Raw genomic sequence first — 15,095 nt, 5'->3', positions numbered from 1 at the left:
GGGGTGTCACTCATATCCATACCTAAAAAACACACTTTCCTATTGATAAGTAATATTATAGGCTAATAATTCAATAAATAAGTGCACGAGTCATTAGTATATTTTACCATTATTTTATACTTGTTAAATCTAACTGAGCTTACCTTATTTCTTGGCACAAATAAATATATTTGTAGGTTTCAAACAGGTATAATTTGACATGAAAACATTTTCACGATAAAAAAATATCTCAAACTATAAAAAACTTTCCATACAGTTATAAACTTTATATTAAATTATTTTCTTAACTCCTACATGAGCTCTACTCTGTCAGTATTTTGAGAAAACAAATTACTGTTCAAATCATTTTATTTACTCTATGTTGACATATACACATAATAACGTTCTCTGTCTAGTCATGTTTAAGTGTTGGCTACAGCTAGTTTAAAAGCTAAGCTTCATTACTGACTTAAAGAGCAATAAAGGTCTGTAGTTATAGATGCATTAACAAAGAGTAAATGTTATGTGTAGACTAAGATGAAAAATCACTATAATTTAGAAGGATGGAAAGAAGCATTCTACAGAAATCACAGTTCTTCAGAGCTGCATAGAAATGAAACTTTGAATAGTTCTTCGAGATTTGCACTAAATAAATGTTACAGATTGCAAGATATCAGTTATAAGAGTAAATATTTTTATTTTTACTTCAGTTTTGAAATTTTATATACAGCATGCACTCAACATCTGAAAAATGTTCATAGGTCATGGTAAGTCAACTTGAAACATATCATGCAATAACCTGGAACTTACCATCCTTGCCAGCTCCGTGTGAAAACTCTCGACCACACTGACCTTTGTGATTAATTCCAAATGTATAAACGTGGCCTTTGTTAGTTACAGTAACAACATGAGCCTTCCCTAATGCTACTTGAATAACTGTAACATCTTTTAGTTCTGTAACTAACCCTATATGAAAGACAAGGCAGTAAGTTAATATTCAATGACACTGCATTTATAAGCAATTTCAAAATATAGAAATATATACATACCTGAGTGAACAAAAGATACAAGTATTATAAATTATTTGAAATTACAAAAATTTAGCTCACTCAATATTATAGGAATATATAATATTTAAGTATATTTTAATAACAGCAAATAAACAAAAAAATGAAATTTAATTTATATTTGAACACGCCAACAATTTATGGTAAATCCTAAGTCTTCAAACAGCCTCAAAATATCCTACAAAACTTTATATATAAGTTGTGAAAATGCACAGAATGTTTTCTGTTAATCAGTTACATACCTAAATTATATTTTATGACCAATACTCTTAAAACTGACATCTATTACTGTATTACTACATTGTAAATGACAACAAAATAATAATTATTATAGAAGTTGTCAGTAGAAAAGAAAACAAACTGTTTAGTTTTAAATTTAATGTAGTTTAAGTATATTTATCTATCTTAAAATTGACTCAGATATTATAAAGTACAAAATATTTATTTCTCTCAACTGTAAAAATTTTAATTTGTATTATGTTCTAAAACATCTACAGTTAAGAATCAATTGTAGTGTGCTTAAAACAGCATAAAATTGAAACTTTTTTTTTAAATTTTATTTATATTTCTTTTCCACTCTCCATGGAAGGAAAGCCATTGGTATAAAGTAAAATCTGAGTGAATTATTGGTTAAAAATACTTTCAATGACTCCACCTGTGTTGTGATCAGCATGAGCAGTATCTTTACCAAAAAGATACAGTTCCCCTTCATTAGTGACCAAAGCACTTGTGCCATTGTTACAAGCTGTTGTTATGACATGACGTCCCTCCATCTTAATCATTTTTTTTGGTTTGACTGGTTTTGGCTGCCTGCGTCCTTTCACTGTGAGCAAGTCATAATACAAAAATTTGTTATAAATAATAATTACATTACACTTACATTACAAACACAACAAATAGACATGAGATCTTATTATTCTACCAACAGATCAGGAAAAAAACATGTTCATTTAGGCTTAAATGAAAAAAACAAACATTAAGTCCATCAAAATAGTTACGGTAAAATATAAACACCAAATTTACTTATATTGAAGTTTTAGAAATGGCAAATCCATTTAAAAACATGTATCAAAAAAATAAATTACTCAGGCCAATTATATATACGTAAAAACAGCTGGTATGGGAAGAAAAAGCACCATGTAGAGGAGTGAACAGCATTTCAACCTTCCTCAGTCATTGTCAGGTTCACAAAGAAAGAAAGAGGTAACTGACTGATAGCTGACCACATGTTTGAAGGTGGTTATGTGATTGAGTGCAGGAATGCAAATGGCATGATTAGATGTTGGATATATTTATTAATACAAGTATAAAGGTGTTCCTTTGTATTTCTTTATTTTGTTGTTTCATAAGTTGTTGATTTGTTGTATAAGTAAGACTTCTTTAATTTTGCATTTGTTTATGTTTGTTTCTTTATTTAGTATGTGGGTGTTTTTTATGGTTATGTTGTGTTTATTTGATTTGCAGTGTTCAAAAACATGTGAAGGCAACTTTTCATGTTCTTTGAATCTGGTTTCCATTTTTCTACTTGTTTCTCCAATATAGAAGTCGTGGCAGTTATCACATTGTATTTTATAAATAATGTTGGTGTTGTGTTTGTCAGTGTAGTTTTTACACAGTATAGACCTTAGTTTTGTGCCTAGTTTTTGAATAAATTTGGTATTAACTGGAATGTCATTTTGTTACCAGTTTTTGTCAAAAGTTAGTTATTTTTCTGCTAATGTCAGGAATATATGGTATTCAGCAATATATGGTTTCTTGATTTTTTTAAATCATTGGGTACATTTACCAAGCATTTCTACACTCAATTACACAACTACCTTCAAACATGTGGTCAGTTATCGATCAGTTACCTCTTTCTTTCTTGTAAACCTGACGATGACCAAAGAAAGTTGAAACATTGTTCACTCCTCAACATAGTGCTTTCTCTACCCATACCAGCCATTTTTACACATATAATTTTCTCTACAAGTGGGTTTTCTTGTCATCATGGATTACTCAGATCAAGATATCAGAAATTTAAAAAACAAAATTACATCCAAAGATCTGATGAAAGGCATTACTTCAGGCTTAAATAAAACAATTAACCAACACACTTCGGTGTGTGCATGAGCGTAGTTATATATTAATGTAGGTATTACAAGATCTGTACATTGAAAACAGCAGCCTGCATCATCAGAAATAACACTCACTGAATCCTATATATACAAAATAACAAATACATCTGATCTATGTAACAGAAATAAAAAATTCTACTGAAATTTATTTCTCAGTAATAAGAAACACATGGAGGTTTACTTTATCAAAAATACTCAACCCACTGAGGCCTGTACACATGACACATCAAGCTCACGGAGATTTATGTCGGCAGAATTAGTCCAATAAAGCTTACATGAAATACCATGCCCACTAAGAACTAAATCCTAGCAATGAAAAATTAAAATAATTCAAGACTACATGGAAATATGTGAAAAAACATAAGTGGTTATATAAATACATAAAAATAAGTAATTTAAAACTAGTCATCAGGACATATAAATAACAAATTATACTGTAACAAAGCATCAGGTCTGTATATTAGAATATTACATGAACAACAAGCTTAATATTTAGGAATAACAGCTATGTTTTTTCTGCACATAAAAGTTAACATGTTGAGTTCTCTAAAAATATTTTACATGAGGTTTATCAATAAAAATATAATTCAATATATTGTCAAAGTAATATTTTAAAATATCACTGAAATAAATATAAGAAGCAACAAGTTACAAATAAGTGAATAACAAGGCCCAATTCAACAAAGAAACACTACATATCCAGGCAGCATGGATCGTGAGAGTATAACATCTTATCTATATAAACATAATAGTACTGTCTGGTATCTGTCTGTGTAATTACATCTCAGGGTATGAATGGATTTCTACCAAATTTGGTATGAACATTTGTTGGATTAATAGAGAAATATATACAAATTTTCAGCTTCACACTTTGCATATCGTAGTTTTTTTATAGACTTTTATGCGTTTTTACTACTACCTTGCCCCATGCTGATGGATCTTCACCACGTTTGGCATGAAGGTTTGTTAGGTCCATGCAAATTTGCAGTTTTGCATTTTGCTGTTGTTTTTTTAACAAACACATAAAAGGGAAGCAACTTTGCATGTCCTGAGATAACTTCCAATTAATAATGAATTTAACATAACTTCCATCCACAGGAAGGGTTCTCCAACTACTAATCAAATGCTTTATAAAATTAATAAACCAATCTCAAAGAAAAGAGAATAAACCATCATTCAAGACTTAACAGTATTAACAGCAAGATGCTTTTCTTTTACTTTACTTCTTTACTTTATACCAGATATTGTAAATTCCACTAGGAGATAAAAACAGCAACCATGTGTTGCAAATTTGTTTTTTAAATTATTATTTGTTTGTTTGTGTATTTTAGCTCAGAACTGTACAATGGAATATTTGTGCTGTGATCACACAAGTAATAAGAATAAGGAATTTATTTATTGATCAGTTAAAACCTAAATACACTCAACATAAATCAATACCCTGATCTCCATCCTCTCCTCGCCTTGCTAAGCCAACAAAGAATACAGAACCATCTTCAGCAACCAAGAGGGAATGTAGACCATCATGACCAACAGAACAATGCACAATCTTAGGAGACTTTGTAATAGGAAGATCAGCCCACTTTCCTGGCACAGGGCCAGCCTGTTTGACTCCAAGACTTTGAGCTTTTCCTGTGAACAGTATCTATAGAAATTAAAGCACAGTGAGATATTTTAAAATATTAAAACCTATGTCCACTTAAAAATCTTTAAAAGATAAACAACAGTTTACAAGTCCAGTTAACAGCTGAAAAAAAACTATTGTATTTATGAAAACAAAAGATGAGCTCAATTTAATACAGTGAAAACAAAAAGAACAATTTATTTATATAAATAAATACACAAGAAAAAAACAGTTTGTCATGAATACTTCTTTTGTTACAAAGAATGAATACTTGTCTTTATTATTCATACAATCAGATATCAATCAAAACTTTACAATTTATCATTTGCAAATCCTCTACTACTTTTTTTCTTAGTTATTGTGTAAAAAAAAAAAATTCATCACACAAACATTGTTCATCCTCACTCAGTAGCCTTGAAAACAAATGACAATAAAAAAAATAAAGAAATATATCAATATATACACGTATATAGATGCACACACACACACACACAAAGGAATGAAAGAAAAATTTTTGTGAAAAACAGATGATGTACAATTCTACCACCTTTCCAGATGAGGTCCTAACTAATGCAAAATCTTTTCCACATCCTATACTAACTGGTTCCTCTTCTGTACCTAAAACTAAATAAAGCAACATTAGAAAAACCATTGAAAAGCCATATATACATGTTGAAGTTTCCATAAAACAATCTAAATCTTAAAAAATAAGTTAAAATACATAACTAGTGTCCAATAACATGACTTTGGAATGTTTAAAACTGTTAAGAACAGTTACAGAAGATTAAATTGCATATCAGAAAAACAATTATTGCAACAAGCAACACAGATAAAATGACTGATTACATTTTATCAGGACAAAATATTATTCACCTTCATACAGATATGTAAAAACAATAAATTAAAAGAAAAACAGTAAAATGTATATCAAAATGAAAACAGAATATACCATACAAAAAAAGATTTTTTTTTGTTTTGAAAATATAAAGTGCTTATAACTTTTTCAGGGTTATCTTATTAAAATCAACATACTACAACTTTCCACAAATTTTGCTGTTGCAGATAAACTGGTCGTAAGGCATTGTTGTAATAAAAGCCTGTATTCAGTTAACTACCTTTTAAAGATGTGTAGAAAGATTTAAACTTATTTCAAGTATAAAGAAACTAAGCTACAGCAAACAATAAAGTTTAAAGAAACATACATAAAACTATTCTTTTTTGAATAAAACTTCCCAGCTAAAAGTATTTCAATGGCAATGTATTCATGCTTTAAGATGCATATTACAAGAGAAATTACAGACCAACAATTTTTAAATTATGATCTATCTAGGTTTTTCATTAAATCTTTTTATTATAGAACTTTAATGTATCGCCTTTAGATATTACTGGAGAAACAACACAGTGCCACTTGTTACCCAGCAACCTAAGGAAAAAGGAAGGGCACTAGTTATTATTTATTATAGATGCTTACCCACAGTGTGACTAAGGGCTTCTTCATCAAAAATTCCAGACCCATACACATCAAGACATTTTCTCGCCAGCTTCAGAGTTAACTCTCGAACACAAGGCATGGGAGAAGTTAGAGGATTGAAGGTTTTTACAACAAAACTATCCTACAGGGTATAAATATTAGACAGTTCAAACTCAATTATACAACAAATCAATTTATTATTCTAATACAGTTTCATGAATTTCTTAGTTGATACTTCTTCTTAATAATAAGATATGCAATTATAAGATCATAGTACAAATCATGATTTTCTTATAACAAAACCATGTCGAGCTATCTTCTGAGTCCACGAAGGGGAATCAAACCCCTGATTTTAGCATTGTAAATCCATAGACTTACCACTGTACCAGCAGGGGACAGTACAAATCAACAAAACAAATGTCAATAAGTGACTTTAGTACAAACAGTACTTAACAGGTGGTTTGATGTTAACCAGTTTTCAAAACATTATCCACACACACTCAAACCTTCCAATCTATAATGACTTCACAGTTTTACTGACATCTGACACTAGAGTTAAAAAATTACTGTTCCCATTTAATAACCAAAAAAAAGTTTATTACAATGAAAACATACTGGTGGTATCATTTAATATTTTTTTGCAGAAAGCGAACAACTTTAAAATGCAGGAATATTTCAAAAGAGTTTCTAAATATTCACAATAAAATATGATATTTTGACTTGCACTTTTCTAGTTAATTTGCCTTTCATTTGCTGTCCATTGTTCTGTTTAAACTAATATATACAACACTATTATCAATGTTTCAAATTGCTTCTTTGTCATAACGAACATGTGAACATTTAATTTGTTTCTCAACCTTTCTTCACATAGCTACGTTTTATCACAGTAATTTAAAGAGAGAGCTCAAAACAATACTATAAAAGTAACCAGTGATAGAGAATAAAAATTCTTACATTGAGCAAATTTATAACTCATGACATGCTTTCCTTATTCTCGTAGTATTGCAGAGCAGAAATCATCTATCCAATGCCTCTCATTTCTTTCAGCTTTAAGTAACATTATCATTTAATAAATACTGATATTTATGTTTAATACAGGTTCATTATTTTGCTTGTGAGGATAAATATTTGACAATACTCTCATTGTCCAAAACAGTACAAACCTTTGTTTTTAAGTTATTGTTTCTAAGAGCAAACATTTCAAAGCAGACGTATTTCTGAACTACTAAACCTTCTATCAATATTTTTTGAAAAGGTTTGTATTTAAGTGCAAAGCTGCATAACAGACTAATGAGCCACTGGGAGAAGGGTTCATTTTGGAAAGGATTCCTCGTGAAATTATACGTATAAGTAAAAATTAGTTTCTCAGCCATACTTCAATGGACATTCTTTACAGTGTATGTCAAAAGGTTTTTATTGACTTGCATTCAAAACGTTATCTACTTTTCTTTAGAAATTAGTATAGCATAAAACCTCAGCTAAGAATCCACATTTTTGTGATATACAAGTTTTTAGTTCCTGATTTTATAAGGCAATATTTAAAAATATTTTCTTTAAGCATCTTCTCTTCTCAGTTTTATCCACCACAAAGGAAAATTCAATGTATGTTGCTCACTATAAAATACTCATTGCTCAGACAAGACATAATTTGTATAGTCTTCAATTTTATTTGGTCACACAGTCAATAAGAAAATCAGACCCCTCTTACTACACCCACTAGTCACATCCTCTCTTTAAAGATTTATTAATAATTTCTCTTACATTTAAATCTACATTATCTATAACAAATAAAAAGCCATCAAATAACATACTATATTAATTTGTTTTCTCAACAGAGAATTGTCAGTTTAATTATTAGTACAACCTTTGTTTCCATGGGAAAGATAATGACTAGCTTGGATGATTTTGTACTCGTTCTTGTTGCAACCTTAAAAAGCCAGAAAAATTGGAACAGTTGAGGGAAATTGTCAACTTTGTGTATGTTATGATTCTAAGTCCTTTGGTGCATTATTTAAATAAATAATTATTAATGTACTATTATCATTAGGATAAAAATAGTATGATTAATTTTTAAAAAATTGACAGCAATAAAAAAATCTGGGCAAGTTCATTATTTCTTGTTTATCATGTTTATTTTTTACTTATTATAATAAAAGTAACTAGAGTGTAAAAGTAGGAATCACTTTAGGTTAGTTAAGGTTACATTAAAGATACATGTGCAAGCAACTTGCAGGTAATGTAATTTGATAGTGTGATCCAAGCTCCACATTCCATAAGTGATTTACAAGTTATAATGGCATGAATAGTAGTTAGTCATGATTCAAAGGGCAATAAAACAATAAAATTCAAGTCTTTGTAGTAGATGTATATTGTTACAAGTTTAAAGCTACTTAGGATATACAAGAAAAAAAAAGGATCATTTTATTTCTTTGGTGGTTACAAGGTTGGTCAATTTGGCCTACCTTATATAAAGTAGGAAAAATACCAGAATATAAAATTTTACTGAAAAACATTTGAAATGCATTTAGAAAGTTTTTTTTAAATTACTCAAACCAAATCTCAGATTTTCTGAGATGCAGCAAAGTATTTTTGATCTTAACATGAAAATCACTTTGCACATGGACTACTCAAAACAAATAGCTCATACATTTATGGATAAATTTTAGTTTATTTAAAATACTTCACAAAAACTGATTTGTTTGTATAAGAGTATTGTAATGTTTACCAAAATACTGCCAAATTATATCAAGATATGCAAATCATATTAAAACTTAATAGTATCAATTCTATAAAGACTTAAAACAGGTATAAAGAGATCGCATGGTCAGTCTAAGTGACCAAACTCGTGATGAGATAGATATACAATAAAGAAATATGATGGCTATTTAAAATTCCCCATGAATAACAGTATATAAAAAAACCAATGTTAAAACATTCTTACATCTTTTGCTGCAGTAATCATGCCTATAGTATCACCATCACTGAAACAAGCACTTGGTCCTGTTTCTGTCACTGTAATGAAAACAAAACTTATCTCAAACTATTTTAATACTTAATTTCAGTATGTTTAATGATTTCTTTTAAGTTAAAACTATCAATGAGGATTAATACTATTTAGAAACAAATTCCACACACCTGAAGATGGCAGCATACTTAGCAGCAAAATAAAATGTTTTATAACTGGTAACAAATAAAGGGGAAGTTACAGTTTAATGTAATCTTATGCTATGGGTAGTATACGTACTTATGAACTTTTTAGTTTTTTCTTAACAGCAAGGGTTTAAATATTTAATAATATCTTAAAAAGATTGGATTATGATTTGAAAATAATCTTGAAATACCAAAACCTGTATATCTACCTATTCCTAACAAATAGTGAAATTTGAGAGTGTTTTAAAAGTATTATTTTCTCAATTATACACAAAGCTTGTAGAGAAATTCATTTACAGGAGAAATCGATTAAATCAGAATAATTACAAAGTTAGTTTGTATAAAATTTTTGTCTCTTAAATGTTTTTTAACTCTTGAAACTATTTCCACATGCAGTATCACACTGGTCATAAATACATTTGTTTGTAATTATGCACAAAGTTTTCAATGGATTATCTGTGCTCTGCCCACCATAAGTATCAAAACTCAGTTTCTACCACTGTACCACTGAGGTCTATTAGCCATAAAACTGAAAAGAAATACATTGCCACAATAAAATTTTTTATTAAACTAACATCTAGCCTAATATTTCTACAATTATGAACTAAACCCCTTTTATGTTATCCCACAAATCTAAAAGAATCTTCTGTCAGAAAACTCACTGAAATAATCAAAGAAAAACCACACAGAGAAAGTACAACAGCAAACTCCCATAGTGAGCTTGAGAAACAATGAATTTCAACTTAAACAGTTTCCAATTATGCTATAACTTGCATAAATTATTTTTCAAATAATGTGCATTAATAAAACAATTTTTTTTCTCAGTAGCAGAGAGTGAAGAACTTGGAGAAATTCTTCAAGGTGAGAAAATGAAGGTGTTTGAATTAATTTTAAAACTACCTTATGATATACTCAATACTACATTTATTACTACTGTCCAGCTTTCACCAAAATATTTGTAGCCATTTTTTTTCTACAGCAAATTTTAAAACTATGATCAATATTAATAAGGCTAGAGATACTCATAAATATATGCATTTGTACAACATGGGAATGGTTTTGAAGACATTATGTTAGTACCGAATAATTTAAAATATTGTAGAAGATATAAATCTTGTCTTTCAAGACCTATAACCTTTGAAAGAGTTTGTGTAATGACTGTACGTAGATTCTGGGGCAGTATACCTAGCTGCTTTTGTTGTAGGCTTCAAAGAAAAACTTGTCACAAAGCAATGATAAAAAAAAATCTTTCTTACTCTTTCAATAGCAACATAAAAACAGCTGCAACTTGCACAAGATATTTTCTTAGTAAATTTGCCCAAGTCTGAATGAAATTCTCATATTTTTTTCTATAGGTTTATGTATCAGGAATTACATGAATCATAATGATATGAAGAACAAGTTGACGAATTTTGAATTTTATTTTACAATCAAAAAATCAACTTTGTCATTGTCAATGTTTTCACAGTCTTAAACCTTGAGATAAGGGTCTTGATGTTGCAAGAAAAGATTGCTCTTTAAGATAGTTTTTATCAATATATCCTGTGGGATTCCTGTGCAAACAGTATTATGAATCACTCTTATCATTCATGACAACTTCAGTCCTGTTAGCACACAGTTTGTAACAACTCTAATTGAAACAACCCAAATAAAAATTATTTTGTGAAAAGATTGTTGAACTTACTATCCATCAGCACTCGTTCTTTTTCCCTTAAAGTCTCTTTATCAATTTTTGCTAAGACACCTGTTAGTCCTATCCGAGATTGAAGATACAAATGATTCTGAAAAAAAGAAATATAATTTTTACCCTTAAGTTATTCACCTTATTCTAGACAACATAATATTACAAAGGAAACAAAGAAATATTAAATACCATTTTCTTGGTGAATAACTTACTTTAATTCCATTATAGCAGTTGAAACACTCACAATCAAGGTTTTAGAAATTTTACCTAACAGGCTAGATAAAACTACTAATGTTATATTAATATAAAATGTAGAAGTTTATGACATCTGGTCAGGTTGATTTTTAGTGTTTTAGCACAAATAAAACAACAAAATAAACTTAACTTGTATTTAGCAGATAACTAGTATAAATTTTAATAGATTTGCACATCAATATATTAACCAAAAATTAGTCCATTCATGATTGTAAATAATTAAAACAACCATTAGATTACATCAAAGTAACAATACTGACCGTGGAAAGCCCAAGCCATGGTTTATCATCAGTTTTTATTGCACCTCTACTAATTATTATCTGCCCCTGAAATATTTCATGAATTAGTTATAATATTTTAAAAACATAAAAGCCACATTTTCATTTAAAAAAAACTAAAGATGTAAGCAATAATATAATTGATTTTAAATATTAAACATTAATCAAGTTATACAAGCATACGTCTGTTTTAAAAATTAAAAATAACAGAAGATTAACAGCTACGCTCTTTAACAGGAAAACTCACTGAAGTTTATTGCATAGAGTTAATACAAGTTCTATATTTCAATGTAGTCTTGCTTGGCCATAAACCTTGTTTAAATACAAATTTAATATTTTACTTTTAACTTAAACTCTAACCAATTTTTAAATGACATATAGAAGCATAATAAATTAACCTAAACATGAGCAATATCTGAATTCTTAAACATTATCAAACTAACTCTAAACTTCTAATCTTTTAATTCACTTAAATCATTTCTCTCTAATCATGAGGCATCATTTTATTTTATTTTTTACAATTTCTGAAGTGTTTTGGGGATAAATCCTAATCTAACACTTAGAGATATCAGTTAAAAGTATATAGTTAAAAAGAATAAATATTTATTTTATAAAATACACTAATTTACAAACCCTACAGCAACAGAAAAAATAAATGCAGTTAATGTTTAACAAGCTACTGCATAACATATAACATGAACCTTTTATAAACTTCAGGATGAAAAAAACAACTAATAACTAAAAATTACAATATTAAATAATTACTTGAACATTAAAAGCCTTTATAATATAATAAAAGAAAAAAAACTATCAAGCAGTTTCACCATAGATATTATGTATTTTTAATATCTTCATTCAATAAAAAACTACACTAATTTTATTATGAAATTGTTATGGTGAAATAAAAACATTGCAGTATGACTGGTATATGCAATACTCTGTTGCAGAAGTATTAAAATATAGACTTCATTCTTCAAAGTCTAAAGTTGAATAATTAGTAAACCCAAAAAATTTCACTTTATTTCAGTATATAGTTTGAATAATTAAATATACCCCTACCACCTGGTCAAACTAAATAATTCATAAATTTAATGATATTTGTCAATCAATCATCCTTGTACCCTCACAGAAACATAAATCTTATCTACATAATGGCATAAGTAATTTTTTCCTCTCCTTAGAAGTTTTCTGTGTAACAAATAAGAAATAAAACTTCAGTCTACCAATAACACAATAATTAATTTGAAAAGTGCAACCCTTTATTATATGAATAATTCTCACCATAAGAATTACACTAAGAATTTATCAATGTAAAAATGTTTTTTTTTTTAAATATCAAGTATGATAACCACACATTATATGGTTATATACAGTTACTAGACAAAGGTAATCACACTTTAAAATAATAATTTAAATATGCTAATGCAATTGCAACATTTTTGACATTTATATGTTTGGCTCAATGTAAAGCTACAAGGATAGCTTTACAAGTTCTTTAAAATATGGTTAAAGAAAGATGTCACAGTCCATTCTGAGAAAGAATATTAATACAACAGTAAGGATGAATTATTTAAAGCCAAAAGGCAAAACATTTTGAAAAATGAGAATCAATGATTTCCATGAAAGTAGAAAAATTTAGCTCGCAAAGCATTTAAGACAGTGATAGTTCTAAAAATCACTCCTCAAGATAAATTAGGGCAAAAACATTCATCACTAAGGTGAAGGGCATTGTTGTGAATGAAGTCTCCAATCCACAAAGCCACTGCAACGAGGCTGGACACATCTCTTAGTAATGTTAACAATAAATAATATTAATTGTTTAAAGGTACACAGGATAAGCTAATCAACCTTTATTTTCACTAACAACAAAGATTAAGAAACAAAGTTTACAAAGAACAAACAGCCTTACCTTTACAGTTCCCCCATATCCTGACCCAACTTTATAGAAAGTACCATTATTCAATATATACAAATATTTCCCATCTGACACCATTGAGCAACCTTGTAATCCCTTGGCTGTGAACACAAAAACAGGACATTTAAAAATTCTCTTTTAATAACGTTTTGACCTGTTAAAGCTACTGCATAATTATTTTGAAGTAGTTTTGCAAATTAAAATAATTTAACATTGTAATTCAAGTTAACCTACTCAGAAGCTACTATCACATTCAACTTTAATATTTTTGTTCCTTTAAGGAATATAAAACTATCTAAGTAGCAATAAAGAACTAAAAATATTATAAATATTTTTATTCTTCAATCACACATATAAAGAAAAATAATGATACATGTACTTTATGGATGAACAACTCCAAGCAAAATAAATTACTATTTTAGTTTTATCACAGTACTACAATAAAAATATTGAGATATTACATTTCCCAAATCAGAGTTATATAAAAATTTCACTAGTATATTTTTTTATCAAATTATATCTCTGAACACTGGATTTAAAAACAAAATCACTGAATATAGGTAATCTGTAAAGTGTTAATCTGTTATGGCTCAAAATGAAGTTAAGACTTACTTTGTGGTATTTGTACAGTAAAAGTATCACAGAGAGATGACTTTGTCACTCCATGGGTCAACCAATCAGGTTGTATAGTCTTCCCAAGAAGAACAGCATGAACACTTCTCTGAAGGGCTGTCATAATTCCTGGAGTCTTTAAAAATTTAAAGAATAGTTTCAGGCATAAAAAAAAATCAACAACTAAAAACACTTCCTGAAGTTATTTCATGAAGATGAAAATTTCGTAGTTAAATTAGACTGTTATTTATTAGCTGTGCACAAAACATTTAAAACTAACCATAAACAGCTGAGGTTCATAGTGTTCATCAAACCCTCAGAGCAAATGAAATATTGCAAAAGATGTATTTATAGGGGGTGGACAAAAAAAGTAACCCCCCTTTTAAAATCATTTATTACTTTTTTTTATTAAATAACAGAAAAATATGTAAACTGTTTTAAAATGCACTTGTCAAGATCTGTTCAAATATGATCTCAAATCCTAATTTTTAACATTGGCTTTTATAAATACCTAAACTTTCCATGATTTTAGTTATATTTTCTCATAAAATACCTACCTGCTATAGTTTCTTGGATTTTCTTATTCCAGTTAGCCTACAAAATGATCAAGCAAGTTCCTTTGCAGTTGGGGAGTCATTAAAAGATATCTCAGAAATAAGAGAATTGATGTTATGGAATGGCCAGGTCAATCACCTGATGCCAATCCAATTGAAAATTTATGGGCTGAGTTAAACTGATTAATAGAAAACTGAAAGCCACACACAGCAGATCAATTTTTTGAAGTACTTTAAGAAGAGTGGCAGTCAATCACTAAGGAATATCTGCACAACCTCATTGAAAGCATGCCACGTCTATGTGAAATAATATTGAAATCAAGGGAATGCCAACTAGATATTAACTTGTGAAACTGCTTTGAGTTGTTTTGAGTTTCATTTTTATGTTTGAT

General features: G+C 28.8%; 1 protein-coding gene across 6 annotated transcripts in view; it reads right to left on the bottom strand.

Moving 5' to 3' along the window:
• The window catches only part of LOC143230760 (E3 ubiquitin-protein ligase MYCBP2-like), a 145,767-nt gene that overhangs the window by 112,469 nt on the left and 18,203 nt on the right, over window positions 1-15,095 (bottom strand). For all 6 annotated transcript variants that reach the window (XM_076464878.1, XM_076464884.1, XM_076464882.1 and 3 more), the window contains 10 exons: window positions 14,150-14,285; window positions 13,532-13,638; window positions 11,605-11,670; window positions 11,090-11,186; window positions 9,197-9,267; window positions 6,256-6,397; window positions 5,332-5,408; window positions 4,601-4,805; window positions 1,702-1,869; window positions 790-945 (listed from right to left, as the gene is read on the bottom strand). In XM_076464878.1, coding sequence (XP_076320993.1) covers window positions 790-945; window positions 1,702-1,869; window positions 4,601-4,805; window positions 5,332-5,408; window positions 6,256-6,397; window positions 9,197-9,267; window positions 11,090-11,186; window positions 11,605-11,670; window positions 13,532-13,638; window positions 14,150-14,285 — 1,225 coding nt within the window. The remainder of the gene's footprint in view (window positions 1-789; window positions 946-1,701; window positions 1,870-4,600; window positions 4,806-5,331; window positions 5,409-6,255; window positions 6,398-9,196; window positions 9,268-11,089; window positions 11,187-11,604; window positions 11,671-13,531; window positions 13,639-14,149; window positions 14,286-15,095) is intronic.

The sequence above is a fragment of the Tachypleus tridentatus genome, chromosome 10 (genome assembly GCF_004210375.1).
Source record: "Tachypleus tridentatus isolate NWPU-2018 chromosome 10, ASM421037v1, whole genome shotgun sequence".
Lineage (NCBI taxonomy): Eukaryota > Metazoa > Arthropoda > Merostomata > Xiphosura > Limulidae > Tachypleus > Tachypleus tridentatus.
The sequence above is the reverse complement of the archived record's forward strand: the minus strand, read 5'-3'. Positions and strand labels throughout refer to the sequence as shown.